The sequence below is a fragment of the Anopheles funestus genome, chromosome 2RL (assembly GCF_943734845.2).
Source record: "Anopheles funestus chromosome 2RL, idAnoFuneDA-416_04, whole genome shotgun sequence".
Classification (NCBI taxonomy): domain Eukaryota; kingdom Metazoa; phylum Arthropoda; class Insecta; order Diptera; family Culicidae; genus Anopheles; species Anopheles funestus.
Window position 1 is genome coordinate 86168879 of NC_064598.1, and position 26424 is coordinate 86195302.

General features: G+C 42.9%; 7 protein-coding genes across 10 annotated transcripts in view; 3 read left to right on the plus strand and 4 right to left on the minus strand.

Moving 5' to 3' along the window:
• Positions 1-4243: 4243 nt before the first annotated feature.
• Positions 4244-7392, minus strand: LOC125764245 (zinc finger protein 665-like). 2 transcript variants are annotated; one of them, XM_049428254.1, is made up of 8 exons: positions 7220-7392; positions 6985-7151; positions 6699-6918; positions 6430-6634; positions 6078-6361; positions 5681-6003; positions 5570-5599; positions 4244-5494 (listed from the first exon to the last, which is right to left on the minus strand). In XM_049428254.1, the coding sequence occupies exons 2-8, from the start codon at positions 7143-7145 to the stop codon at positions 4582-4584; spliced, it is 2136 nt and encodes a 711-aa protein (XP_049284211.1). In that variant the 5' UTR covers positions 7146-7151; positions 7220-7392; the 3' UTR covers positions 4244-4581. The 2 variants fall into 2 exon arrangements, with proteins under 2 accessions (XP_049284211.1, XP_049284210.1); XM_049428253.1 differs by having other exon boundaries at positions 6985-7392.
• A 214-nt stretch (positions 7393-7606) lies between these two features.
• Positions 7607-8560, plus strand: LOC125764250 (signal recognition particle 14 kDa protein). The gene is made up of 3 exons (XM_049428260.1): positions 7607-7753; positions 7835-7907; positions 7985-8560. The coding sequence occupies exons 1-3, from the start codon at positions 7730-7732 to the stop codon at positions 8215-8217; spliced, it is 330 nt and encodes a 109-aa protein (XP_049284217.1). The 5' UTR covers positions 7607-7729; the 3' UTR covers positions 8218-8560.
• LOC125764249 (UPF0193 protein EVG1 homolog) lies at positions 8320-9834 on the minus strand. Its single transcript, XM_049428259.1, has 3 exons — positions 9312-9834; positions 8855-9226; positions 8320-8780 (listed from the first exon to the last, which is right to left on the minus strand). The coding sequence occupies exons 1-3, from the start codon at positions 9400-9402 to the stop codon at positions 8623-8625; spliced, it is 621 nt and encodes a 206-aa protein (XP_049284216.1). The 5' UTR covers positions 9403-9834; the 3' UTR covers positions 8320-8622.
• A 95-nt stretch (positions 9835-9929) lies between these two features.
• Positions 9930-11401, minus strand: LOC125764248 (GTP-binding protein 10 homolog). Its single transcript, XM_049428258.1, has 4 exons — positions 11289-11401; positions 10701-11223; positions 10275-10637; positions 9930-10196 (listed from the first exon to the last, which is right to left on the minus strand). Exons 1-4 carry the CDS (start codon positions 11328-11330, stop codon positions 9973-9975), a joined length of 1152 nt encoding a protein of 383 aa, XP_049284215.1. The 5' UTR covers positions 11331-11401; the 3' UTR covers positions 9930-9972.
• Positions 11397-13289, plus strand: LOC125764247 (protein phosphatase methylesterase 1). The gene is made up of 5 exons (XM_049428257.1): positions 11397-11667; positions 11832-12024; positions 12096-12205; positions 12299-12610; positions 12686-13289. Exons 1-5 carry the CDS (start codon positions 11591-11593, stop codon positions 13206-13208), a joined length of 1215 nt encoding a protein of 404 aa, XP_049284214.1. The 5' UTR covers positions 11397-11590; the 3' UTR covers positions 13209-13289.
• A 1321-nt stretch (positions 13290-14610) lies between these two features.
• Positions 14611-19777, plus strand: LOC125764246 (carcinine transporter). The gene is made up of 6 exons (XM_049428255.1): positions 14611-15798; positions 17258-17482; positions 17564-17743; positions 17946-18796; positions 18923-19142; positions 19225-19777. The coding sequence occupies exons 1-6, from the start codon at positions 15667-15669 to the stop codon at positions 19651-19653; spliced, it is 2037 nt and encodes a 678-aa protein (XP_049284212.1). The 5' UTR covers positions 14611-15666; the 3' UTR covers positions 19654-19777.
• A 2481-nt stretch (positions 19778-22258) lies between these two features.
• Positions 22259-26424, minus strand: part of LOC125764243 (probable nuclear hormone receptor HR38) — a 101092-nt gene continuing 96926 nt past the window's right edge. For all 3 annotated transcript variants that reach the window (XM_049428250.1, XM_049428252.1, XM_049428251.1), the window contains exon 4: positions 22259-26325. In XM_049428250.1, the coding sequence (XP_049284207.1) occupies positions 26069-26325 (257 nt within the window). In that variant the 3' untranslated portion in view covers positions 22259-26068. The remainder of the gene's footprint in view (positions 26326-26424) is intronic.

Consider the following 26424-nt stretch of genomic DNA (forward strand, 5'->3'; position numbering starts at 1 on the left):
ACACCACCAGTGTGTTTGTGGTTTGCGGTTTGTGTGTGAAGTGAAAATTATGCTCCATTCCACTAAGGGACAGACAAGGCGAACATGCTGTACACTCCCTTCCCTCCCACCCCAGCCCTCCTATCACTTCCACAACTTTTGGGATATTCTCGATCATCAAGAGCAACCAATACCAATTTTGAACCATTTGCGTTATGGAAAGGTATAAAATTTTGCTCACGCTACGGGGGTATCTTGCGTGTACGGTCGCGACGTTTCTTAATTGTTTGATGGTTAATTCCTGCAGTCACGAATTGGTTGGGGGGGGGTTTTAGCCACAAGATCACCGGCATGGGGTACATCGCCGAACACTGAATCGTTATGTATGAGTTGTAAAACAATTATACTTAAAATTTATTGCTGCCACAATATTCCTTTCGGTACAGAATCCACCAAGAACGACCGAAGGTAGGTTCTGAAATTCCCGTAAATGACCGTCCGCGTTGAGTACCGTTTTGCGTCAATCATTCACTCCCCCAGCCGGGGAGTGACCTCTATTGAATGGATATTAATTTACAGTTCACCTGTCCTTCGCAAAGTTATGCAATCCGGAGGACACAAGGGTCATCGAGAAAGCGCATAAGACGCCCTATCGGACGCACAGTGTTACCCCAGCATGATCTCGACCTCGTGTTACGCCACTCATGAGAGAGAAAAAAAATAAGGAAACGACAATCCGGAAAGTGGGAAAGGCAAAACCTTTATCTTTATCGCTGCAATCCGTCTGAACGGAACGGAACGGTTACGGCTAAAGGTCAATGAATAACCGAGAGACGCCCATTAGACACACGAAGTACGATGTCGGGTGTCGATTAGAAGGGACAGCAGTTTGCCACTCGCTTCCAACCCACACCGAACCCCTCACGTAAATGCCGGCAACGAATGATGATGCCCAATGGTCTTCCGTTTTACGGTATGGCACATCCGGGTATGCCGGTTAGCACCGCCTGTCAATAGGATGCTCCTTTTTGCTTCAGCTCTGGTTCGCCATTACACCAGCAGGAGGCGCCATTTGTTTTTCCTCTGTGCGTATGTGTGTGTATGTGTGCTTTCCTTTTTCCCCTGTCCTCGGTGCTTCTTCAAGGAAGTTAACCGTTCGCCGGGAGTGATAGGTTCTTTGCGTTTTGCGATAATGGCGCTTCCTGTGTGTTATTTCAGTTTGCTAGTATTTTTTTTCTTCTTCCGTGCGCTTTGCTACTTCATTTACTGTACGCTTTTTTTTTCTTTCCCCCAGTCTTCGTTTTTTTTTGTTTTTTTTTCTCAACTTTCTTCTCCAAGCACCGTGTTTTTGCTTTCCCGCCTGTGGTTTTATGTTTTGCGGGAGTTTTTTTTTTTATTTTGTTGTTGTTCCTTCTTGCAGCGTTTTTACCCGCGAGGAGGATCGGTTTGGCAATGACGCAGAAGAAATGGTCTGGCCACGCAACTGTGGCTACGCAACTACCGGCCACAGCACGCCATCCAGTTTGCCAAACTGGTCGGCGTGAAGAATTGGTGATAAGGAAGCGGTGCTGGTGATGAAGGCATTCGTTAATAGATAGTTGATTAACATTTTTTATTACACCAGGCAGTGGCACATCCTACACATGAGTACGTTGGCAGGACTAATGGCGTTTCGTCAGCGTGTACCTTCTCCCCTTGCATGATGAAGGTCGAAACGATAGTCACATGAAGATCATCAGCTGGCAAATGGTAGAGAAAGGGAACGTTCTTAGAATCGTTCTGCTACTGTAAACATATTCTTTCTAATGACTTTTCTGAAAGTCTTTTCTTTTGCATTCAAAAATATGATTGTTTGTTGAAATATTCGCAGAATACGAAGCAATTTCTTTCAGCGCCTAAAAGTATGCAATTATTTTTGCAAAGACTTTTTGGAAGATTTATAAGCGGCGAGTAGAAGCCAATTAAACCGTAGTCGAGCAAGTTTCAGCGCCTAAAAGTATGCAACCGAAACCATATTTATGCTTTATAATGTTTTACCTCTATACATGTTAGCAGCGAAAATATAATTTATCTTAACATTCACGAAAAATTAAATCAAACATTTATACAACCATGGTTAATCGTATTGTTTCGTTTCCTTCCAACAAAATAAAAAAGAAACTACACCAATAAATATGATATTGCACCTTCAATAGAATTTGAAACGCATTCCTTTCGTTTTCATCCCCCATAAAGGCGTATACACACACACACACACTCACACATGCTTCGTCAGCCCCATCAGTCGACCCGGTCAAGGACGATTGGCATGAGTGGTACCATCCATCACGCGGCAAGAAGCCCTTTTCTATTCCCATTTGACCTTCCCATGTCCCAGGTATGGGCGTACTAAACCTGTACAGCTTACTTTTTATTCATCATCTATCTCTCACCCCTTGAAAACACCTCACTTCGACCCTGCCTCAACGATTCCCAAAGGGAACTAGCGGGATTTAGCCCCGAAACCGACGTAAGGCTCACCATTGTCATCGTGTAAGCTCATAATCAATTTTCCCTTTCGTCAGGCCGGAAAATAGACCATGTGGCCCCATACGCAGAAGTTCAAGACAACAGGACGTAACAAAGTATAACAAAAAAAAACGCGGCAGAAAGAATCCTTCCTTGTCCGGCTCAATGTCTCCCCACTTGGGTTGGGTTGGTTAGGTACTTGAGTCAGGGGGACTGTAGTTCCCTTTTGAAGATTGTCATTCATTCACTGCGTGTGTGTGTGTGCGCTCGTAGGCGACATCGGTGCCTTCTATACGTTGTCAAGATTAAGAATGGAATCTACCGTTCGTCCATTTCAGCTTCAATTTGTACCCTTTTACTCCCTCTCTCTTTCTCTCTTTATCTATACGTCTACCTTTCTCTCTGTCTCTGTTTTCCTCTGTTTTTCGTGTCGTTTTTCTCTATGTTTTATGTTCGGTATGTACAAGTCGTTCCGAATTTAATATCAAGCAGTAGAAGATGTAAGAAAATCATTGCTTGATAAAGGTAGGACCACAGGCCAACCATCATGATAAAGGGGAACCTGTAACGGGGGCATTTATTTCAAAACAGTCAGCTGAACCCAGGTGTAGCAGAACCGATACCGTGCACAGTCGAAACATGGCTCATTGAACTCGAAAGTTTATTTATTCCATCAGCTATATTGGGAGTGGTTCGGATTATGGTTTCATATTGGGCACTGAGGCACCCGGATTCGTTCGATGGTCCTCCGTACGTGTGTTCAATGGTTCTCTTCTAACGTTCTAGCGATTGTCTCGTAGTGGGGAAAACCAATAAGTACGTTACGCCAGGTCAGACTGTTTTTGGTAACGGTGGGCCACGGTCTTTCGCACAATGTCCTGCCTAAGTTTGCTTTGATAAATGAGCCTCTGGGGTTTACGGGGCGTATTATCTAAGGAGTTGGTAGGCCAGTTTGAAACAAACGACAGTATGTAATTATTAGATTTTTTTTCAAACAATTCTTTTATTTTCAATCTCTTTATTTAAACGTCCCGTGTCGTTGTGTATGTTTCATATTATTTCATGTTAGTTATCTAGCTTTCGCAAAACATTTTTCGCAACGTATTTTAATGAATATTTGTACACAAAATAACAAATACAATAAACGAACAAAGAGACATTAGTACGTCAATAAATAACATTGTAAAATCGTTAAACTAAACTGAGTTAAACTGAGGTGGTTTCAAACTCACACTCATCGTTTGGTGCATCGGAATTGTGAAGAGTTACTAACCAACTGTTCGTAACAGGGAGGCACCAAAAACCCTTGAAATGGTATGAGAATTTAGTGGTTGGGTGCCTACGTCTTCCAATGCTGTAAGTTCGACACGTTGGAAATATTTCCTGGTGACTTCCTAACATCAGTCGTACCTTTCGAACTGATCGATACATTCTTCTAATACGCTGACTAAACTTTTCACTCAGCTTATTTTAATGCCTACAAGCTGTTATTTCTTATTCTACATCATGATTTTAGTTTATTTTTAATGAAGCTTAAAACATAACGAAATTACTCATTACGCGTTTTCTTACTGTATTGGACTCGCATCGTTTTTACTATTTTGTGATTTATCGAAAGCAAAAGCAACAACGAGCAAATTACCTGCCAACTTTTTTCCATCATTCTTTTCTTTCCACTCGCCACCAAGACGAATTCAATTTTGGCATTGGTTTCAATGTTTCCGAAAAAATATTTCCTCTGATTGAATGGTAAATATTAGGTTATCGGATTGTTTTTATTTTACTTTTTGGGTAATATCTGTTCAGTTCTTTTGGTTTGTGTGGTTTACAATTAGTTTAATTAAATTAAACTAGAAAAATTATAACAAATATAACCTTTCTAAATATTTCACAAGATGTATGTTATAGAACTCTTTGCTTATTCATTTCCGCTAAAAATAATTCATTTTCAGTTGTAGCAGGTGAAGATCATGATCTTCTTTGCATGCTGATCTAGTTCAACGTTCGGTTTGAAAGTATCTTCTGATGTCAATTTGAAGATCCCAGACGTATTAATTAGTATCCGTTCTAATTTAAGTACCTGCGTTAGTACCTTCAACTAGTTTTAAGGTCCGATTTTGATCGTTCCGTATCAGCATTCACGACTCTGTGATGAACCCGTCGATGGGCTTGCAAGTTGGTAGTACACGAAAATGTCCCATCGCAGTCCATACATCTGTAACGCTTCACACCCGTATGGGAACTCTGATGCGTTACCAGTGACTCTCGGTACGAAAATGCACGCGTACATTTGTCACACTGGTACGGTTTCTCACCCGTATGGCCACGTTCGTGCACCTTTTGCTGACCCTTGGTACGAAACTTTTTCCCACAGAAGCTACATACGAACGGTAGTTGATTTTCGTGCACCGTATGGTGCATCTTCAGTGAGCTGAAACTAGAAAAGCGTTTGTCACATTTGTCACACGGATAGATGGGTGATTTGCCACATTCTGCCCGTTCGTGATCGGACAGTGCTATTTTGGAAGGGAATTTTTTCGAACATTGCGAACACATGTACTTGTTGCGGGCTTTTCTCTCGGTGCTGTGTGAGTACCGCGTATGGCGTAGAACTTGTTCGGGTTTTTTGAACAGCTTCTGGCAGACTTCACACTCCAATCGATCACGATGCTGATCCAGTGCGTGTTGATGCGCTTCTTCCTGTGTCATGAAATATTCATCACAGCAGGAACATTTACACATCAAGCGACCATCTGGCCCATGTTTAAGTATGTGCTTTTTCAAACAAGTTGGATTAACGTACTTCTGATCACAGTAATTGCAGCGATAGCGCCTTTCATGTTTTGTGGTATTTTGAACGTACTGCAACTTATTCCGGGCTCGATCCAGCGTCACGTTGTGTAACCGCTCTAAATGGCGAGCCATCAGATAAAGTGTAGTATACTGTTGTGGACAAAGCTTGCAACGGAAGAGCGAATCCACTGGTTCCGATAGATCGTGCAATAGCCTGAAATGATGAAACGAAATGGCGATCTTTATTACCTCTTAAAGGGTTAATAAAAGGAAAAAAACATTTACTCACTTCAATTGTTCCTGTTCCTCCTGAATCGACCTGTTTAAAGAAAATAATTAAAACCACATTAGCAAGTAATGTTCAATGTGGTAAGGCTGTTATGTTGCGTTTGTATCTTACTCTTCATCCGGTTCATCTAAGAACAGTTCAAGAGAATCGAATGTTTGTTTCTTATTTTGCCTTTTGTTGCCGTTTTTGGGTGTTTTTGCCGTCGTGGATGAATCGCTTGACTCATCAGGTTCAATGTTGACATATTCCCATAATTCCTTTTCATTATTGTCGGAAATTTTATCAACAGAATTTTCTCTTTCCGGTGTAGTACTACTACATCGTTGATTATTTTGGCAAGCAGATGTTGCAGAAGGTGACGAATATTCCGTATCACTTGCGATATTTGCTTCATTTGTAGTTTCAATGAATTTAGCACCATTTTCGATAATCGACTAAAATGTTTTAATTATATTTTGGTTTTTTCCAGAATGACTTTCTATTAAAAGAAAATACGATCAATACTTACGTGATTCGGTTCTTCTGCATCAAGAAACAAACGATCATGATCGATGGCTTCATTATCCTCTAGAAACTCTTCGCCTTTAACAAATCCTTGTTCGGCACTTGTATCAGTATCGGTGGGTAGTTTGAATGAGGTGGAATCTGTGTTCGCTTCAATCTGGCACTCATCTATGGTCTTATTTGATACAAATTCATCCGTCGCGCAAGTCGTTTGATTTGGTTGTGGTACTTCCTGAAGCAATTTGGTTTCCATTTCTTTATCTTGTCGATCAGATAAACTCGGCATTGCTTTAATATTCATTATGAGAAGAGTTAATTCTTTTTACCAAAAATGAACAAAATGAAAAAAAACTTACTCTTCTTATTCGGACGAGGCCCGATATGTCTGATAGGAATGCTGTCCAAACCACACTTTTCTGGACGCAATCGTCGATGCTTCAGAAGATTCCCAATGCAAGAAAATCGCGAATTGCACACAACGCACAGGAAGGGTTTGATGCGCGTGTGTACCGTAGAGTGCGTTATAAGACTCTCTCTATAAGGGAAAGATTTATCACATTGCTAAAAAAAAGAAAATGACATTAAAAGAAATAAATGATAATCATTTGCCCTCAACAAAACGTACATTACATTTGTACGGTTTTTCACCCGTATGAACGCGCCTATGTATTTTCAATTGACCGCGGGTTTGAAAACTGGCCCCACAAAAATCGCACAGTTCTGTTTTGCCTGTTGTGTGCAGCAATCGGTGCACTTTCAACGTTATGGGAGTCGCGTAGAATCGATTGCAGATATCGCACTGAAAGCGTTTTTCAGCACCATTTTTTGGTAAATCATCTTCCACTCTAAAAAATATAATACCACCATAATATTATTGTTTGTTATGGGATACTTGAGAAAGGGGACATTACTGTATTTCCAAGCGCATGCCACAGGAGTTGCAATTAAAAACTTGATGATCTATGTCTTTACCATCGGTGGAATCCTGTTGAAGGATTAGTTGATCCTCGCACTCTGGACATGGTAAGCTGTTCTGATGCTGCAGTTCTGTGCTTTCCATCTCTGTAGACATGTTTAGCTGCAAGCATGAAATAGCATTTATTAATGGTACACAATTCTTGCTCGTTTGCATACTTGAATACTCACCAAATGATCAAAACATACGCACGAGCTTTGTTGACAAATCAAGTTTTTTGTACAGTTTACAAAATTTGAACAGGGAAACGAGCAAAATCTGTTTAAACATGAAAAACATGCAATAGCATGGTTCAAAAGAATAGAAAAACTTTACCTTGTACCGCACGTGTCAACAAACAAATGTCAAAAGGTAAAGGGCAATTTACACGTGTCGTACGTTTCCGCGGAACTTAGCTTATTTTGTTTATTTATTCAGTTTTACTGTAACTTTCTGAACTCTGATGATAAATTTCACAGAAATTCATTTGTGCACTGGAAAATTGCTAAAACTTAAGAAAAAATCATTTTAATTTAAATTAAATTCCAAACGCACCTGTTGGATGGGATTGTTAAACTCCGCTCTTGCTGTCAAAGTTTGCCCATCACTACAACGGAACCACCTTTCAAAAATTGACCACGACCACAATTTGTTTTTAGCCGAAAATTCATCTAATTTTCAATCGTATTTTACTATTTAAAATGGTACTTTTAACTAACGAGGAGGTAAACTATCGTCGATTATCAGTACACAGTTACAGGGTACGATTTTGATCGAATTGAAAATAAACACATTCCCATCCACAGTTCCTTTCGCAGCTCACCCTGTTAGCACAATCAGCCAGAAAAGACTCCTCATTCACAGTCACAATAAAACGATGTAAGTTTCTGCACGTGTACTGGACAAGCGTAGCCGATAGCAATAGTGTTTTAATAATCCTGTTTTAACCTTCCCAGATGATGGTCATGATCGGCCAAAGCCGCGGGAAGGTAAACCACCCCTACCGACACCTGCCGAGTATAGCTGCCTGATCCGGGCACGGTCCCGCTCAACGAAGCTCTCGACCGTGGTGAAGCGGGACGAGGTGGCAAAGTTCATGGAATCATACTCGAAGGTGTTAAAATCCAGCATGGACGGATTGAAAAAAGTCAAGAAGGTGAAAAACAAAGCTAAGGTGGCCCAGGGATAGTGGTGCAGCATATCGGTTGCGGAGTGAAAGAAGGAAACATGTCTTTAAGGTGTTCGCTAGTTTATCCATGTGGACGGTGCAATGCGGGGTAGCACGCTGGAATCATAAGTGCATTTTCTTTATTCGTTTAATTGAACATTCTTTAATCGCCCCCCACCCGGGTTCTACCTTCGCGCGGCGGTTTTCGTTACAAAATAAAAACACCGAACTGTGTGTTTTTTTCAGTGCCGACCGGGACCGCCTGTTCAGCAAGTCGGAAAGTACACAACCGACAATGACACTGTAATTTTGCTGTAGAATTAAGCGTGTAATGAATTTAATATAAAAAAGAAGGTGAAATCAATTATGCCTGTTCCGAGTGTGTTAATGTGGGTCGACGCTGATCGAAGTGTGCTGTGTGTGTTGCTAGATTTCGTTTTCCTGTGATTTTGCCCGATCGAGTCGCTTAAGCTCGTTAAGCTTTTCCGCTATCTGCAGCTGAATTGTGGCCCGATGCTTCTTTCCTTCACCCAGAGCTTCCATCTCTTCCAGCCACTGAACACGTTCGTTTATCTCTTCGAGTACTGTAACAGTGTGATGTGAAAAATGTTAATGAACCATCGTCCGGAATATGAAACGATCACTTGTTTTTTCTTACATTCACTTGCTCGATCTGGTGGAACATAGTCCATGCAGCCTTCACTTTTGCTACGCACCACACGCCGACGTCGACCATCATCCGGAAACATTTTAATGCCACTCATCTGTTCCTGTAGCTTAAGCTTCAATTTTTCGATCGGTTCTTTCGGTTTGTGTGGTACGTATTTCTCCACATCGAAGGCACCACTCTCAATGATGGTGTTAAGCGACCGTTTCTTGATGTTTTTCCTCGGAATAGCCATAGGAAGGAAGTTACTGTATTCTTGCTCAAACTTGGGTTCCTTCGGCACCGGCAAAGGTTCCCCATTTCGCAGGTGATAGTTGATTTTGTTTCGCTGCAGAATCGTCAATTTCGCTTCCTCCATTAAAACTAAACCAAACCAAAAAAGAAGGTTGGAATGTAGAGAAAGTTTTGTAACCATATCCTTTCCGCACCCCCCGGTTAAATGGCTTACCTTTGATTAAATCCTGCGTTTCTTTCGTGTAGCGTGCTTTGGGCGTATGAAACAGGCCACCCTGGGCCACCCTTGTACTAGGCCAGTCCATGTTTGTGCAGGCTGATGTGCACCGATTGCCAAGCTGTGATGTAATGCACAAACCGTGTATCCGTTTCGTGTCCTAGTTGGGAACTGGGCAACCTTTCTTCCACCAAGGATAAGTTCACCAAAGTTTGATTGATTTGGACAAGTTTCAGACAGAGTTGCGAGAAAAAAAAACCGCTATACTATTGCAACTGCACACAGTAATTGTACCGAGTCGTGTTACTAGAAGCCAAAACGGGATGGAACAAAACCGTACCACCATGTAATGCACGCAATTGTGCTCGCGAGTCTTGAAGGTACTGTAAGCAATAACAATTTATGGTTAGCCGATGATGGCTTTCAGAAAACCGGCGATAAATGCAAACGTTGCCCATGGCAACCGGATGGTTTGTTTTCTGTACGGTACTATTCCAGCTGCTGAGTTGAATGAAATTACACATACAAACGCACACACACACATATGTGGGTGATGCATGCGCACAGTACTCGCGTACACTGAAAGTCCTTACTGTCGACTACTTTCAACGTCTATAAAACAAGTTGATGTATATTTCACCACTAAATATCCTATCCTTTATACAACTTTAGGTCCTCGTTCATTTAACTTTAGCTGTAGCTGTTCGCTTCTGTCTGCTGATTCTTCTTGCACCATTTCTTCGGCCTTCATATCGAGAATTGTTCGCACTTCTTGCTTGACCTTTTCGATTTCCTTCATGCTTTTGGCTGAAATCGGTATAACGGCGTCAATCGAAAGAAGCTTCGTGGGTATCAACTCTTCTGGGCACAATTTCAGACCATCTGAGGGGCAACAGCAGAAGAAAAACGAAAAGGAATTTATTATATTGAATAAATATTGAACCGAGAAAAAATGCTTACCCTCCAGCGAATGGAAGTACTGTTCAAATTTACATATTTCGTCTACCGCTCCTTCCTTGTCCATTTTGTTTATGATCAGTGCGCAGGGTTTATCGAGAAGCGTTTTGTCGTACAGTTCCAGCTCTTTATTAAGAGCGTATACCGTCTCGAGACAGTTTCGTTTTCGGTGCTGTTGGCTTAGCTGAAACCCAAACACGTCCACAATGATCAGCAACAGTCGGGTACGTTCGACGTGTTTCAGAAACTTATGTCCCATGCCGAAGTTTGCATGCGCTCCCTCAATCAACCCGGGCAGATCGGCTATCGTTATTTGTCGATAGTCTTTGTATTCAATCGTTGCTATTTGGGGTCGAATGGTTGTGACTGAAACAGAAGAATTGATTTTGAAAAGCAATGTGCCTCAGACGCGGCATTTTGTTTACTCACATGGATAGGATGCAATTTTTGGTGAAGCATTAGAGATAGCTTTCACAAGCGTGCTTTTGCCTGCATTAGGAAAACCAACCAATCCAACGTCTGCAATCAGCTTTAGGTCCAGTGTGACCGTACGTAGCTGACCGGGTTTGCCGAGGAATGAATTTCCGGAACAACCACCACTACCGCCCCCAGCAGCCAGAAAAGATTTACCTTCCTCATCCAGCTCGGAAATGATACCGGTCTCCTGGTCTAAAACGCGTATTCCCACCGGTACCTCCACCTTCTGGTCCATTCCTCTACGACCGAGAATTCTAGCCTTGGAACTTTCCTCTCCATTTCCAGCGACGACTCGTTTGTTCGGATACTTCGTTACAACGTCTCGTAACGATTTTCCTTCCTTTGCGACAAAGTAAACAGCACCACCCTGGCCACCGACACCACCGTACTTGGGCAATCCATTACCACCGTGGCCACCTTTTGTAGTGAGACGCAATGTGTCCAAAAACCGACTCCGAAGATAGTTGCGAATTGGCTAAAATAAAATGCAACGTGTATGTTAAAAACACAAATCGTCTTAACTACGATATATTGCATTACCTTCTTAACAGATTTCAACAAATAATTTTGAATAAATACCATTTTTCCCTAACAAAAGTGCATAGCGAAAGCAGCAAATAGTACCGGCAACGATCGATTGTTTTGAGCACATTTGTTTACATTTACCTGACGTTTGCCCTGATGGGAGCAAGTTTGAAGGGATACTTTCACGCACAAGCATCATCGCCTGTCAGTTGTGTTTTTGTACGTTTTTTTAACCTGCCGCAGCAGCGGTCGATGGAGGAAAATTGTGTTGCCCATAAAAGTGTAGAACGTTAACAAAGTTCCGGTACCGATTTCATATGTCCAGCCTGCAGCGTGTTATCATGAAATCCAGACTACCACCGATGTGTCCGAATCCACGGTTTCCCAAACCGAGGTAAGCTGCATCGTATACGGGTCAATTGTTGTAACGCACGCATCTTACAGCATTACATTTTCACGACCCCGATTCTTGTTCCCGTCCGATGACCCTGTTGCGTGCCATTTTCCAATTTTTGTTTTGTTTGCTTGCGGCGTTGTGTTTTGTTGCTCTCTTTTCAGCGATCGTGGCTTTCGGCGTCAAACGGATTACAATCCTTTAATGTGGGATGAATTCTTCGCAGAAAAGAAGGACGTAGAAACGAAGCAGGGTAAATTCAGGGTCTATTTGTCCGCTCCAACCGAACCGGGCGCACCGTTGCTTGTGTTGCTGCATGGTGGTGGATTTTCCGCACTGTCCTGGGCCCATTTCAGTGTAAGTAAAGTGGTTTTATCTATTTGATTTAATTTGTCGTTAAAACGCGCTTCATTCTTTTCCGTTTGTAGAGCGAAGTTACCAAGCTGATTCACTGTCAGTGTTTGGCGTTCGACATCCGAGGACATGGTGATACGTACACTGAAGAAGAAGATGACCTATCAGCAGAACGATTGGCCACGTATGACACTTTACCGCTGTTGCATTTTTCGTTCACCGATAAGCGATACTGAAGAATCATGTTTCCTATCTTTCCCACCATTTGATTACACAGAGATGTTGGGGACGTGATGCAAGTGATGTACGGAGAGTCTGCCCCTCCAATCATACTAATGGGACACTCGATGGGTGGTGCAATCTGTGTGCATGCAGCCAACATGTTTGTGCTACCGTCACTTATCGGTGTGGTTGTGATCGATGTCGTCGAAGGTACTGCACTGGAAGCGCTGGCCAGCATGCAAAGCTTTCTCCGTTCGCGCCCAACCACGTTCAAAAGCATTCAGCATGCGATCGAATGGTGTGTACGAAGCGGACAGGTACGAAACGTGGAATCGGCCCGTGTATCAATGCCTGGACAAATAATTAAGTGAGTCTCGTGAGGAAACATACTAGAATCGCTTGGTGGTGTGTTTAACCGAATGTGGCTATGGTTTTATTTCAGCATCGAAACTAAACAGTTGGCAACGAACGAATTACCGCTAAAAGCGGACGATTCCGCAGAGGAAAAGCTTGAATTTAAACACCCGATGGCGATAGCGGAAGATGCGGAAAGTGGCGATAGTGCAAGCCCTTCCGGTAATGATGACCCAACCATCCATCCACCGGCAACACCGGCCAGCACCACCACCACATCAGTGAATCTGCGCAAATACGCCTGGCGCATAGATCTTTCAAAGTCGGAAAAATACTGGGAAGGATGGTTTTCGGGCCTGAGTCAAAAATTCCTGGACATTCATGTGCCCAAGCTGCTGCTACTGGCGGGCATCGACAATCTGGATCGGGCGCTAACCGTCGGTCAGATGCAGGGCAAATTTCAGCTGCAAGTACTCGCCCGCTGTGGTCACGCCGTGCACGAAGATAGACCGCACGAGGTGGCCGAAGTATTAGCAACGTACTTGATACGGAACCGATTCGCGCAACCGACAACCGACGGACAGTTCCTGAGGCATATGCCTGCGTGTTAGGCGATGCACGGGCTCTAGTAGGCACTTTCGGTGTATTTTCTCTCCCTAAGTAAGGCAAATAAAATTCTATTTATGATTGTAGTTGCGTTGTGTTGTGTTGGTTTCGGTTTTGTTGTGTGGTGTAGTATTAGAATTGAGAATTTATGTTTGAAAAATATACTCTCCTGTCTGTAAAGGGTACATCCAATCAACTGTGACACATTGATTGAGTGTGTAGATACCGTTAAATGGTTACGACTTGTGATAATTACATTCCATTAGCCAGCTAATGAATGTTTGCGATCCTGTCCACCGTAAAGTTCGCGGTACTACAACACCAATTACAATTACAAAGCCCCAGTTTGTAGGGCCATCTGTTACCTCAAGGGTTACGCACACGCCTTTGCGAACGGGCGCAGTGTGCGAAGGAAGGGCGGAATAAATTTCACATTACGTGCCAACGGGCTATCGGTCATTCATGGAATTCGCCAACTACTCCACTGCTCGTGGATGCTGTTTCGTACATTCTTGACAGATCAATGAAGGGTAAGTAGGTAGCTATGAATGAATCGCCAGCTGCCTGCAAAGATGCACTGCACCAGATAAGAGGCGAGATATCGCGTGCCTAGAGATAGCTTAGCCATTTAGCTTGCAGGCGCCCGTACCGAATCCATCCAAGCAAGACTTCGAAGATCAAGCTGCCCATATCACCAACCGAGATTACCATAGCTCCCATCCCCTATCCAGATGGCATGATTTACGGCCGGAATCAAATTGTTTTGAATGTGGCAAATTATTCAATTCTGATGCGATGATGATTAACTGCGCAAACACCTTCACCGTCGTTGTCGATCGTCTACGGCGCTGTTTCGCTACACAGTTGCGATCCGCTCGTGTCCCACGTGTTCTGCTCGAAAAGGGGTTTTTGATCGGTTGGGCACGCAAGCGCCGTGCGGTTTTCCCGCGCAAACACCACAGCTTCCCGTAGCTGTTGCCGCGCGTATCGATTGCAAACCTCCACCTACCAGCACGCATACCCTTGACTTATTACCATGCGATCCGATAGGGTAGGGTTTTCGCAGGTCGCCCGAAAGCCTCCATCTCCACCGGGCACCGTGGCGAGTAGTCACCTGGCTAGTCTATCGCTCAGTTATGAAGGCCCCAGCGAGTTTGCCAGTGGTGCGCAACGGATCGTACGTCGGTGCGTGTTTTCGTTCTTGGGTGACGGTAGCCACTTGGACAGCGACATACGACTGGACAGGTTCCGTGTGCACGACGGTGTGTCCGGGTTCGGTTTTATAAACCCCGGTGTTATGATTGTTATAATTGGATTTGAGCGTCGAGTTTCCGATTACGCGCGCGGTTCCCGAAGCGGCCGTCTCTAGGTGGATACCGATCGACCGCCGAGTCGCACACGGCAGTCGGGAGCGGTCGTTTGCAATTGCTGCTCGGTGTGCCGTTTTCCTACGGATTTGTTCGCTCTGTTGTGAGGACGTGGCCGAGTAAAGCAGGCAGTAGAAGCGAAAACATAATGCTGGCCAATCGATTCTGATAGTGTGCAAACGTGTGCTTTGTGCTCCGTGAAGTTCTCAGTTTTCCAGTTGGAAATGTTGTGCAAAAGGGGGGAAAACTTCGTGTGGATCAAAACCGTGAATTCACCAGTCGCTTGAAGGAAGTAAAAGTTCGTTACGGGAAGATATTCAACATCAACCCGACCTGCATCATCTAAATGGTCTTAAGAAGCGTCCCACAAAAACCATTCCGCTGTGTTTTCGATAGAATGTGCATATATCCACAGTCCGTGTACACTTATCCGATCCGGCTGGATCAGATAGGTTACGAAAAGCCCCAAGGTGGTCGCGTTTGAAGGGTGGTATTTCCTCATCTAGACGGCTGGAAACGGTCCGCTCTTTTTGCTACCGTGGTGGGAAAGTTCGCAGAACGCGCTTACGCATGCAAAGAAGGAGGGGATTTTTACGTACGTAATGTATGCGGTTGGATGCAATTGTGAGCACGTGCCACGGTAGACAACAGGTTCTAAAAGTGTCCAGTGCAACGCTCCATTCAGTTTGCAGAGCTCGGATACGGCATACACAACGTTCTTTTATTCGTGCTGAAGTGAAATAGAGAGAAGGAGAGAGCCGTTTACGGTCACAAAACATACAGCACAAACCTTTTTTTGTTTTTTGGTGATGTTCCGTTGCACTAATTAAATAATCACCTTTGCGGGAAGGAACCCACCAGCGTATGAAGGAGAGTAAAGCTAACGGTGGAGAAAGTGCTTTAGCGTGAAGTGTTCCTGTAACTCTAAACGGAGCACATCAACCGGGCGGCCATCGTTAAGGCAAAGAAGTAACCCGGCTTGCGTGTTCGCACGCGTACGCCATTAAAGCGCCCAAAAGTGGGCAACGTAGTGTGGCAGTATTAGTGGACACAATTTGTTTTGTGACTACACCGGAAGTGGAGACGCGGAAAAACAATGAACGGCAGAAACAGGAGCAACAGTTCGGCAAAGCCATCCTTAGAACCACCTAAAGAGATGAAGGAGGAGGAAGAGGAGGAGGAGGAGAACCAGGCGGAGGTCCAGGAATGTGAGAAGATGCTATCTGAGGTAAGTGAGAGGTTGTGTCTGTATTTAAACTGCTTTTTTTGCTGCACTGAAAAAAAGTATATCCACGAGAAAAAAAAAACGATCGACAAGATCAATTGCAACACGTACTTCCCTTTAAGGCGAACCAGTTACGTTTGATCTTTAGCGCGCCCGCCTTTTCCTTACTGGCGAAATCTTTACTCACGCAAGAGCAGTCGCTATGAATTGGCATTTATGGTAAATGGTTTTATTTGCACGCTTTTCCGTTCCGTTACTGTCGGCGTATCCAGACACACACGCAGTATGTCAGCAGTCTTCCGGATAGGGAAGACCGTAAATAAGGTTGTGAGAGATGCATGCGATGCATGCTAATTGAATAATGCTGTAAGGAAGTCCTGCGTGGGAGATACTGCTCCGGCATGAAGATGTAGGACATTAAGAGATTTCAAGGCTGGGAAGTGATGGAGATCATCTTAGATCAGATATTTTGATAGCACTTATTCTAGGTGGAGCGATTCCGTGGCCTTGTGTTTCGGTGATTGGTTTAGTATACTAAAGATCACGGATCGATTCTGAACTTCTGAACTGGTCCGATCATACAAAAAGTTTGTGTTTGGTTTAAACTAATTTAAACATAGCTTTATAGAAGAGTTGCTACCATGGTGGACGGGCTTTATAAATCCTTTCCGGACATTACCCTCGGGCTGTCCTGCTACGGGGTAATTAAACTTAAAGAAAGCCAAAAAAAGGCAGGCCCTTCAAGTTGTTGTACTTTATCACATACAGAAGAGTTACTTGATCCTCTCAAAAGCCTCCTCACGGTCATTAATCCACCAGAGACCAGTAATGTAGGTCATCAAAATATAACCGATGCAACCGTACGTAAATCCAATATAGCCATGAAAGGCACGTTTAATACACAAGCAAACGCCATCATTTTCCAATCCTCAAAACAGACCTCAGGTACTAGGGGAAGGTTTATCCCGGAAGCACATCAGCTTAAGCGAGGATAAACCTTCCCCGTTTTGCGCTAGTACCACCCTAGTACGCGTAACAACGTTTTAGTGTCTGTTTGTGTGTCTGAACAAAAATGCACGGTACAGTAACTATCACTGTGGCCATCACGATTATGCAATAACAACAGGAGGCCATCCGAGTCAAGGAACCGGAGTGGTGGTCACCACAACTAAAAGAGGTGGCAACACAAATGGCAACTAATCCGTTTACCAGAGTCAATTACAAACATTCACGCTCGAGCAGTTCGGCGAGACTTAGTTTTTTTTTGGGCGATGCACTGAGGCATCGGAACTGGTGGAGAGTTACTGTGAGTTCTTAGCTTTTGGTTCCTACATGTATCGTTCTATCGCAACCAATACTTTTATAATGTGGCCCTATTAAGAGTTTAAGTACTATGAACATCGATTCGATCACCACCAAAAAGATTGCCTATTTTTTCTTCCTTCTCCTTTTGCTGTAACAGGAACCGTTCGATTTGGATGAACTACTTCCAGTAATTGGAGAATTTGGACGCTATCAGAAACTGCTACTATGGTTGATATGTCTCCCCGCCTGCATACCTTGTGGGTTTTGTGCATTTAATCAACTGTTCATGACGGACGTACCGGAGGAGTACTGGTGTCGGGTGCCGGAACTCGAAAACTTCACCGCAGAGGAACGCAAACTGTACTCCATACCGTTGGTGGAGGTAAGAACAAGTGGGTAGGGCCCGGGGTCATACACGATGGTGTTCGATAATAAAACGCACACTTCGTCTCCATCTCCGCAGCATGACGGGATGGAAAGTTACAGCAAATGTTCCCGCTACGCAGTGGACTGGAAAGAGATACTAAACTATAGTGACGATCTGGAAGTGGCGCTGGCACCGAACAGCTCATGGCCAACGGAACCGTGTCGGGATGGATGGGAATACAACACCACCGTTGTACAGTCGTCTATAGTGATCGATGTAAGTATTATTGGGAGTATTTGTGGACGGCGGGAAAACCTCCAACGGAGATTTTTGTGCAATATTTACATTCCCGCTTATGCAAATGAAAGATGTTTGATCGAAGTTTGTGCTGTGTGAATCCCCCTAACAAGTGAGGTAAAAAGACTTCTATAATATCTCATATATTCTCTCTCTATCTCTCTGTATTCCTTCGCAACAGTTCAATCTGGTGTGCGATTACGACATCTATCCTACACTCGGTCTGGTAGCACTCAACACCGGCGGTCCCGTTGGGGTGTATCTGTTCGGGTTGCTAAACGATCGTCTGGGCCGGCGGATATCGTACTTCTCCTGTTTGGCAACACTGCTCATCGGTAGCTTCATCACCGCCGCCAGTACCAGCTTTTGGATGTGGGCGTTCAGTCGAGTGATCGTCGGCCTTACCATCCCGGCCGTCTATCAAATCCCATTCATCATTGCGCTCGAACTAGTCGGTCCGAACTATCGGTCCTTCGTCACCGTAATGACCTGTACGTTCTACACGTTCGGCATCATGATGCTGGCCGGTGTTACCTATCTGATACGGGACTGGGTACAGCTGACACTTTACACCTCCGTACCGTTTCTGTTCTACTTTCTTTATCTGCTCGTAATGCCCGAATCTCCCCGCTGGTTACTGATGAAGGGTAAGCTGGAGCAAGCGCTCCTAATACTGGAGAAGATGGCAAACGTTAATGGTAAGCAGCTGCCGGACAGTTTCCGAAGGAGGCTGCAGCAGCGCGTCCTGGCGGAGAAGAACCGCACGACAAAGCGCACGGAACAGACGATCGGTGCGTTCGATCTATGCAAAACGCCCAACATGAGACTGAAAACGATACTGATCACGTTGAACTGGTTTGCCAACGAGACGGTGTATCTGGGACTGAGCTACTATGGACCTTCGTTGGGAGAGAATCAGTACCTTAGCTTCTTTCTCTCATCGCTTGTGGAGATACCGAGCTACATTATTTGCTGGATCATCATGGACCGATGGGGACGTCGGTGGCCTATGTGTTTACTGATGATACTGAGGTAGGATGAGGAGACGGCTCATAACGCCTCGCCTAGCATACTTTCAGGCGTTAAGAGCTCCTCCTCGATTCATTTTCGAAGCACGGAAATTGTAGAATTAATAGTAATGACAATTTTGAATTACAGCGGTATTAGTTGCATTATAACTGTCGTTCTAACGGAAGATGCCGTTACGGAAACACTCATACTGTACCTGTTGTCAAAGTCGATGATATCGGCCTCGTTCCTGATCATTTACCCGTTTGCCGGGGAGCTCTATCCGACGCAAGTACGTGGTGTCGGTATCGGCACATCCAGCTACATCGGTGGACTCGGTCTTATTGTAATTCCGTTCATCACATACTTGGTAAGCGATACCTCAAGAAGAATACTATCCCTAGCATCTAACGTTTTACATGCTTTTCTCTCTCTCTCTCTACCTCCCCAAGGGTAAAGAAAATCTGCGCCTACCACTCGTCATAATGGGATGCGTTTCGGTACTCGGTGGCTTCACCGGACTTCGGTTACCCGAAACGCTACACCACCGTCTTCCCCAGACGCTCGAAGAAGGCGAACTGTTCGGGCAGGACTGGACCTTTGACGAGTGTTTCCGGTGCATTCCGAGCAAAAAGTCACCAACGAGCTCGTACGAAAATTTGTCGCACGATCCGTCTGATGCGGCACTCGAGCTAAATGCGGCCGTCCCGATCAATGCGGCCACATTAGCTACCGGGTCGGGATCGTGCTCCACCGAACGGACACCACTCGAGCTAGCCCGGATACGCCGCCAATCGATGAAACGGCTCGTGCGTCAGGCCAGCACGATGGATACGCAGAAAACGAAGGATGGTGCTATGCAGCTGACTTACTGGTTTTAAAAAAAACGGCACTAACGGGGCCAAACGAAAGTTTTGTGATATACGACAACGAAACAAAAGTGAAGGACACACAGACACCGTGGATGTATTTTTTGTATTAACAATAAAGAAATACGTATATGTATATTTTCGAGATTTTCTCATTCATGGGATTTGTGTTGCTTGCTTGCTGCTGTTCATTTGCTGTTCCCGTTTTGCTGTCGGTTTGTATCTGGCTTTTTTTATCTTCTCTTCTGCCACGCTTCACTGTCTTAATTCTGTCTCATAATAAGGTGTGCTTGGACAACAGTTATAATGTTTGTTTGTTTTTTTTGCTTCTCTCTCTCTATTAGGAGCAGGACTTTTGTTGGGAACATTTGTTGTTTTTGTCTAGTTTATTTCATTACATATGCCTATAGGATCTGGTATCGGTATGCTTGTTTTTTGTTTTAATTATCTTTTATAAACACCATTTATCATCCTTCTGATGTAACGTTTCATTGGTGTGGATGATGTACAGCTATAGTTTATGGATGTAACACGTTCACTTACTGGCTGGCTGGATGCTGTTTTGATACTCTAGTTGTGGGTTGTTGTTTTGCTGTGTGTATACTTTCCTCACTCTGCTTCTCCGGTTTTTTGGGTGCATTTGGGTTTTCATACATGTAAATGATCGCCGGCCATTTTTTTCTTCTTTATGTTTTTTTGTGCCTTCTCTCCCATCTGTACGCTTTGCTCATAGAAATCGGACAATATAACACTGAGTATAGTTCGCAATATTTCGCTTATCCTCGTCGGTATTCCTTTCCCGCCCGCTTATATTCCTGCTACGCAGCAGCTTATGCTTTACCCTCATCAGAAGTACTGATCGTTTTCATAGTTAAATAGTATATCAGTTGTAAAAGTAAAACTTACACACTAAACGTTCTTAAAATGTATATCGTTTTGTTATGTTACCTTGCTTGTTCTTGCTCTTTCCTATCATTTATTTGTTCTGTTTCCTAGCTCGCCAAGCAAGGATCTTTCTTTTTTCGCCCCACCCCAAACACAATTTCACTTACTTGTTTTCTATTTGTAATATCTTTTGTTTTCTTTTTTTACTTGTTTCCTGTTTTTCCATTTTACATTTAGTATGCAGGCTGTTCTTATCTAGTTTGTTACCGTTGATTGGAAAAAAGAAGGGATTCAGCTCGTTCGGTGAGGTGGCCCCCAAATCGTCCATACGGATACAGAAGGACACATCGCTTGGCATTAGATTTGTTTCTCTTTCATTTGCTAGTAATGCAGGCTATAGTAATCAGTTTGTTTGGAGGATATGTTTCGAAATCGTGCGCGTGTGTGTGTGTATATTTTGTTTTCTATTTGTGTTTTCTTTATCATTATGCTAACAACTAATAGGATATTGAACGCTTCGATTACCGTCGGTACGGAATCTTTTACCCTCTCTCTGCCCAACGGGTGCACAGGACACACAGAGACGCACACGCGCGCGCGCAAAACACACATACGGGGCGATTATATACTCAAGTTTTTGTACTAGAGCAAGGGAGAGAGAGAGAGAGGGATAGAGAGTGAGCGTGAAAAAAAAATACTAAACTATCTAATAAGTTACTAAGCAGCATAAGGGAGGCATGTGTTTAGAGCGCGATGGAACCGGAGCTGGGACAAAATGGTGCAACAACGACACATTTATATGTTTTCTGCCTGCTTAATGCTATTGTATCGAAACGGCTATTTAACTCTTTGTTATCTGTTCTTTTTCATATATTTTTTTTTTGTTTCTTCTGATGTTGATGATGGTTTTGTTTTACTGCGCGATAGAGTTTTTTTATTCTTTTCTTACGAGGACGGAAATTTTAATGGTTCATCTTATTATTCATCATTCATTATCGTTGCATTATATTATCTCTTTGTGTATGGGTGTGTATTTTTTTGTTTGTTTGTTTGTTTGTTTTGCAAAATTGGAGCGTAAAAGAAAAAAAAGTTCATATAAAATGTTTGCTTCGTTTAAAATATCGGCGAACGGTGAATATATCGTCTACTGTCTAACGACAAATGCCATCGAAATACAGTGAGGTAATACAGGCGAAGGCGACTAACATTGGTTTATCGATGACAAAAAGGCGGTTCCTGACAGAGATATGACGGTCGGACTGCTACGGTAGCGTTGCGTTTTGCGGATGTGTTTTTGCGTGGTCTGACTGGTTGGTTGATTTACTAACACTTATGCTTTACGCCAAACAGAAACCTTCCCGGATCGAGTAAACGAAAATCCACGCATCCAATAGGAGTGTTCTACTATCAATTATATCACAAATGGTGCCAAAACGTAGTTCGAAAAAGTAGTTTTGTTAGGTGAGTAGTAGTTACCGCTGCATAAAAAGGATACATCGATGCAATTTTCACTCTCCTGCTGTGCTAACTCGTACCCTATCAAATATCCAACGAGTAGCCTAAATATATATATTTCTTATTTTGTTCTGTTTTGTTTTTTGTTCTTTAAATTTTTCATTTTCACCGTACAATATTTTGTTTCACCATGCTAAAATTTTCGTTGCCTAAGAGCGAAGAATTTGATTCTTATATATGACCGCTCCTAAGGATTGTAATAACACACTTCATTCATCACGGTCGAATGTGTATATATATAAATGTATCCACTTAGCAGAAAATTTGGTTCCCATGTTGTGTGTGTGTGTCTTTTTTTTTGTTTCGTCCCCTTTTCTCTCTTTCTCCCTTTTCCATTTCCTTTTCTATTTCACTTTTGCCTAGTTACGTATCGGTTGCTTCAACCGGCGAATAGTTATATGTAATATGTGTCCATACATTAAAGTTCATTTGTTTTTTATTAAATATATTATTTTTTTTATCTATTTGTCTTTTCCACAAGTCTTTTAGCCGATAGTTTTTTGTTTTGTCATAATTGTTTGCTTCCCGGGGTTGTGCTTTCCGGTTCGTTCTATAGTCTCTGGTATAGGTTAACTTCAAGGCATCCGGTTTTTGTTTTCTTCTGTACTGTGTTCCTCAATGTTGTTACCTGTTTTGTGTACCTCTTTTTTTACCACTGATCTCACAAACTTACATTTTCATTTTAGTTTTCATTTTTTTTCTTCTCTGTATGTTGTGAATTCTATTGTGTCCATATGATAAACGATAACATTCTCGTTTTTTTAAACCCCATTTTTCCTTTCCTCTCAGGAAAGAACAATAAAATGGCACTTTCAGGTATCTATTTAATTCGTTTTTGTATCGCTTTCTTTCTCTCGCGGTATGTGTGTCTTTTGGTTCCTATCAGATGCATGAAAAACTAAAGTAATACGTCAACTCAATCATTTTCATTCGGTACAGGTTCGTTTCCGTGGAACAGTGAACAGTTTCCTGGTTATCTTTAGAAGACAAACATTTTTGTTTTGTTTTAGAAGGTGCTTTCGAAGGCAAACATTGTTCGGAATTGTAAGGCGCCGGACTGCCGGACACTTGCTAAACAAGACGAGTCTTCATATGTGTGTGTGTGTGTGTAGGCACGTGTGAAATAGATTATGGTTTTAACTACCGAGCAGAAGCGTGGACACTACACTTGAATAAGAAGCACGAAACTAAGCGTTGGCCGTTCGTTATTCGGAAGGATTTCCAGGAGTTTGTAATTTGCACACACGATATCTCTAGCTTTAATGGTTGTAACGCAATCTTACGGGTAAGTTGTTTGCTAACAAAGTATATGTACACAAAAAACAAGCATCTTAAACTTGGCAATATAATTAAACTTACAATAATTAAACTTAAAGAAACAAAACATAAAGTACACTAAACTATCGTCACGAGTTAACAAACGGAGGAAAAGATTACACTATGAAAATTAAACGCGAGAAAAAAACCACAAAAGATACCCACCGATAACGTGGCGGTACGCAAAGACATAAACAAAAAAGAAAATAAAACACATAATTATAAAACAAACAACGTAAAAGTTCAATGGCAAGCTCTGGTAACGTAATTATTGCTAAACAAAGCAAATCAAGATTCAAGATGTGCAAAAGCCACTTCAAACCTATGGAGCGCTCCTGTAGTACAAACTTTACTTATGTTCTTTGCTCCTGTTTATGTTGCTGGGTGGATCATTCTGTAGGAGCTTCATTTTACTAACACGCGTTAGCTACACATTCTCTACTAGATAAGCTCCTTGGGCTGGATTTTGTTTCTATTTGCGGTAGATTTGTGCATGCTGTTCGTTTTCTTTTTTCTTCTACCTAACCTATATTGTACGTAACACTGAACGGGTTAGATGTGTGTGTGTGTGAGAGAGTTTGCTTTTTTATTTTGCTAGTGAAAAATGGCTTCCCCGTTTTTCTTATCCTTTCGTACAGGTGACAAGGTTAGTGGTAAGTTTTCCTTTTCGTTTTCACTTTGCTTGTTTTTTTTACAATTAAAATTATCCGACTAGCATAAAAGTATCGCAATAATGTTGTTCAAGATTATTTTTCTCCTCTCCTTGTTTTCCTTCTGCTCGTTCTCTCTCTCTCTCTCCCTTGTATACGATCTTATCTTATTTTGCTATCTTTCTTATGGATTTTGTAATGAGTTTTGCTGAATTTGAGACGCTTTTACTATTTATGTCCTTATTTCTGGTTTTGTACTACTTATGGTTATCTATTATGGTTATCTACTCTGAGTACACTAGTTGGGTAACCACAACGGGTTCTGTTCTGTTTTAGTGTTGTTTTGAAACTCGATTCAGGTGCCGAACAATTTTTGTATGAACCTATTGATTCCTTCTTGATGGGTTTGATCGACATTTGAAGTTTACGCTTGCCGTACCGTTGTGAAAATAGGTATTTTTCATCACTTTTGTTTTCCCAAATTTGCTTCACAACGCTTCACAGACGGTACAGCGAAATGTAACAAACGAATGAGCGAAAAATTGATTTATTTTCGTCACCCACCCAAAAACAGGGGACCCCTAACTTAGTTTTGGGGGCAAACATTTGCAAAAACTTTCCCTCTTCCTTGATTGGGCGACTGCATCAAATAAAAACATACATAATAAACATACCCATCGGGGCGAATTAAAAAAAAAACAGCACAGCAACCGCCAAAGGAAAATACTGGTTGCGGTCAATAAATTATCCGAAACGTTATTCTGTCCAATCGAACAGGGCGAACAATCTACATTTATAATAACCTGACCACGCACCCGATAATGACACACAAGGGTGATGCGGTCGGACGCTCGAGGAAGCCTTTTTGCTCCAGGAGGTTTAACAGCGGATGACTCTACCGGGTAGCAAGAAGAGGTTGATGAACCGCAACACCAAAAGCAAAGCAAAGCGGTCGTTTAAATGCGTTCCACTAAAAAAGGGAAACAACCATGCGTGGAAGGATTCTTCTTCGCTTTGCCGATGCATAATTCATGTGGCGACACTCAAACTCCGACTGCGGTTCCGAAGCTGCTTTTTTTCTGCTCCCCAAAAACGAAACGAGCAGCGCAGTGGTGCTTTGGTCGGGATATGCAATTTTTGGGGCTTTTTTTCTTTTGACGTATAAAAATAAAACTGCACGATAAGAAGCGTACGATAAACTTGAACGCTGGACCAAGCGGGAAACCCCTACCTATATAGACCCGAGCCCGGATCCTAGGTGAAAATCGAAAAACTCATCAATATAATCACAGTTTAATTGCAATTCATTTAAAACAATCAAGCACCAAAGTGCCGACATTGTATCCAGCAGCGAGGGAAGAGAGGGGGGTTTAAAAAAAACTGATCAAGTGCCTTAAAAATTGGAAAATAAAAATGATGAAAAATTGTCCCATAAATCATTTCGTTTTTCAATCGATCGGTACACAAGCCGGTTGCGCAGCAGGATGCTAAGGATGTCTTTCTGGGGGAGGGCAATTAAGAGTTGAATTGATTTATCTAAAGTTGTCTCAAAAGTATTTCCTCTTAAAAATAAAGCCATTTTTACGTTTCATCGATCGTTTATCTAACCATACTTATTGTTCTACTCCCACATACGCACACACACACACATGTACAAACTCACACGCAAACACACACACACACTCACACACAAGGATCATTGTACGATCATCTTACTAGCTAGCTCACACACAAATACACGCAAGTATAACCAGCAGTATAATGTTTTTTTGTTTGTTTGTTTGTTTGTTGCGGTTGTTTGTAAACATTATTAATTCTAAACACCTAACACGATGATGCTCACTACGGGGTTACACGTAGTATCGTCGCGGGAACGTGGACAGTACAGCGTGAGAACAGCGCACGGTTTCGCACAACAAACCGCACTAGCCTAATCATTCTTGTCGTTGCAGCCAGGCAAGGGAGGGATGTCTTTTGTTTGCGTTTTTGTTTTTGTTCTGCTTAGTACGGTGTGGAAGAGGTTTTGTACGCGTCAACTTAGATACACCCCACACACATATCTAGAAGGGCAGACTGGCGAGAAACATGTTCTCGATCAGGGGCGGTGCGGGTACGAGATCTTCCAGCTTGAGATAGAATATCCGCTGCAGTCCCTGGACGCTGAGCGACCGGAGCTCGGGCAGCTTACCGAGCAGCCGGCTAAAGTAGTGCGGTTTGCGCTGTGCCTCCGAGTTGTAGGTGACGTGATCCCGCAAGCTGCTGATGATCTTCATCTGCAGCTGTTCCACCTTTTTCGGCTCCCGGAGACCGTGCCGTTCTGGTGAAGTAAGACGGTGAGAAGAAAAACAAAAAACGCGTTAGTGGAACGTCCAATTCCAATATGTTAAAATATATGTGTTTGCTAAATGATTGTGTG

Excerpts from the sequence above, each read along its gene's own strand:
- LOC125764248 (XM_049428258.1), bottom strand. The coding sequence starts at position 11,330 with ATGGTATTTATTCAAAATTATTTGTTGAAATCTGTTAAGAAG. Across the intron at positions 10,638-10,700 it reads AAAAATTGCATCCTATCCAT|TCACAACCATTCGACCCCAA; the intron begins GTGAGTAAACAA and ends CTTCTGTTTCAG. Across the intron at positions 10,197-10,274 it reads GTACTTCCATTCGCTGGAGG|ATGGTCTGAAATTGTGCCCA; the intron begins GTAAGCATTTTT and ends GTTGCCCCTCAG.
- LOC125764249 (XM_049428259.1), bottom strand. The coding sequence starts at position 9,402 with ATGGACTGGCCTAGTACAAGGGTGGCCCAGGGTGGCCTGTTTCATACG. Across the intron at positions 9,227-9,311 it reads AACGCAGGATTTAATCAAAG|TTTTAATGGAGGAAGCGAAA; the intron begins GTAAGCCATTTA and ends GGTTTGGTTTAG. Across the intron at positions 8,781-8,854 it reads ACCAGATCGAGCAAGTGAAT|TACTCGAAGAGATAAACGAA; the intron begins GTAAGAAAAAAC and ends ACACTGTTACAG.
- LOC125764246 (XM_049428255.1), top strand. The coding sequence starts at position 15,667 with ATGAACGGCAGAAACAGGAGCAACAGTTCGGCAAAGCCATCCTTAGAA. Across the intron at positions 18,797-18,922 it reads TGTTTACTGATGATACTGAG|CGGTATTAGTTGCATTATAA; the intron begins GTAGGATGAGGA and ends TTTGAATTACAG. Across the intron at positions 19,143-19,224 it reads TTCCGTTCATCACATACTTG|GGTAAAGAAAATCTGCGCCT; the intron begins GTAAGCGATACC and ends TACCTCCCCAAG.
- LOC125764247 (XM_049428257.1), top strand. The coding sequence starts at position 11,591 with ATGTCCAGCCTGCAGCGTGTTATCATGAAATCCAGACTACCACCGATG. Across the intron at positions 11,668-11,831 it reads CCACGGTTTCCCAAACCGAG|CGATCGTGGCTTTCGGCGTC; the intron begins GTAAGCTGCATC and ends CTCTCTTTTCAG. Across the intron at positions 12,025-12,095 it reads TGTCCTGGGCCCATTTCAGT|AGCGAAGTTACCAAGCTGAT; the intron begins GTAAGTAAAGTG and ends TTCCGTTTGTAG.
- LOC125764245 (XM_049428253.1), bottom strand. The coding sequence starts at position 7,205 with ATGCAAACGAGCAAGAATTGTGTACCATTAATAAATGCTATTTCATGC. Across the intron at positions 6,919-6,984 it reads GGCATGCGCTTGGAAATACA|AGTGGAAGATGATTTACCAA; the intron begins GTAATGTCCCCT and ends TATATTTTTTAG. Across the intron at positions 5,600-5,680 it reads TTAGATGAACCGGATGAAGA|GTCGATTCAGGAGGAACAGG; the intron begins GTAAGATACAAA and ends TTCTTTAAACAG.
- LOC125764250 (XM_049428260.1), top strand. The coding sequence starts at position 7,730 with ATGGTACTTTTAACTAACGAGGAG. Across the intron at positions 7,754-7,834 it reads TACTTTTAACTAACGAGGAG|TTCCTTTCGCAGCTCACCCT; the intron begins GTAAACTATCGT and ends TCCCATCCACAG. Across the intron at positions 7,908-7,984 it reads CACAGTCACAATAAAACGAT|ATGATGGTCATGATCGGCCA; the intron begins GTAAGTTTCTGC and ends TAACCTTCCCAG.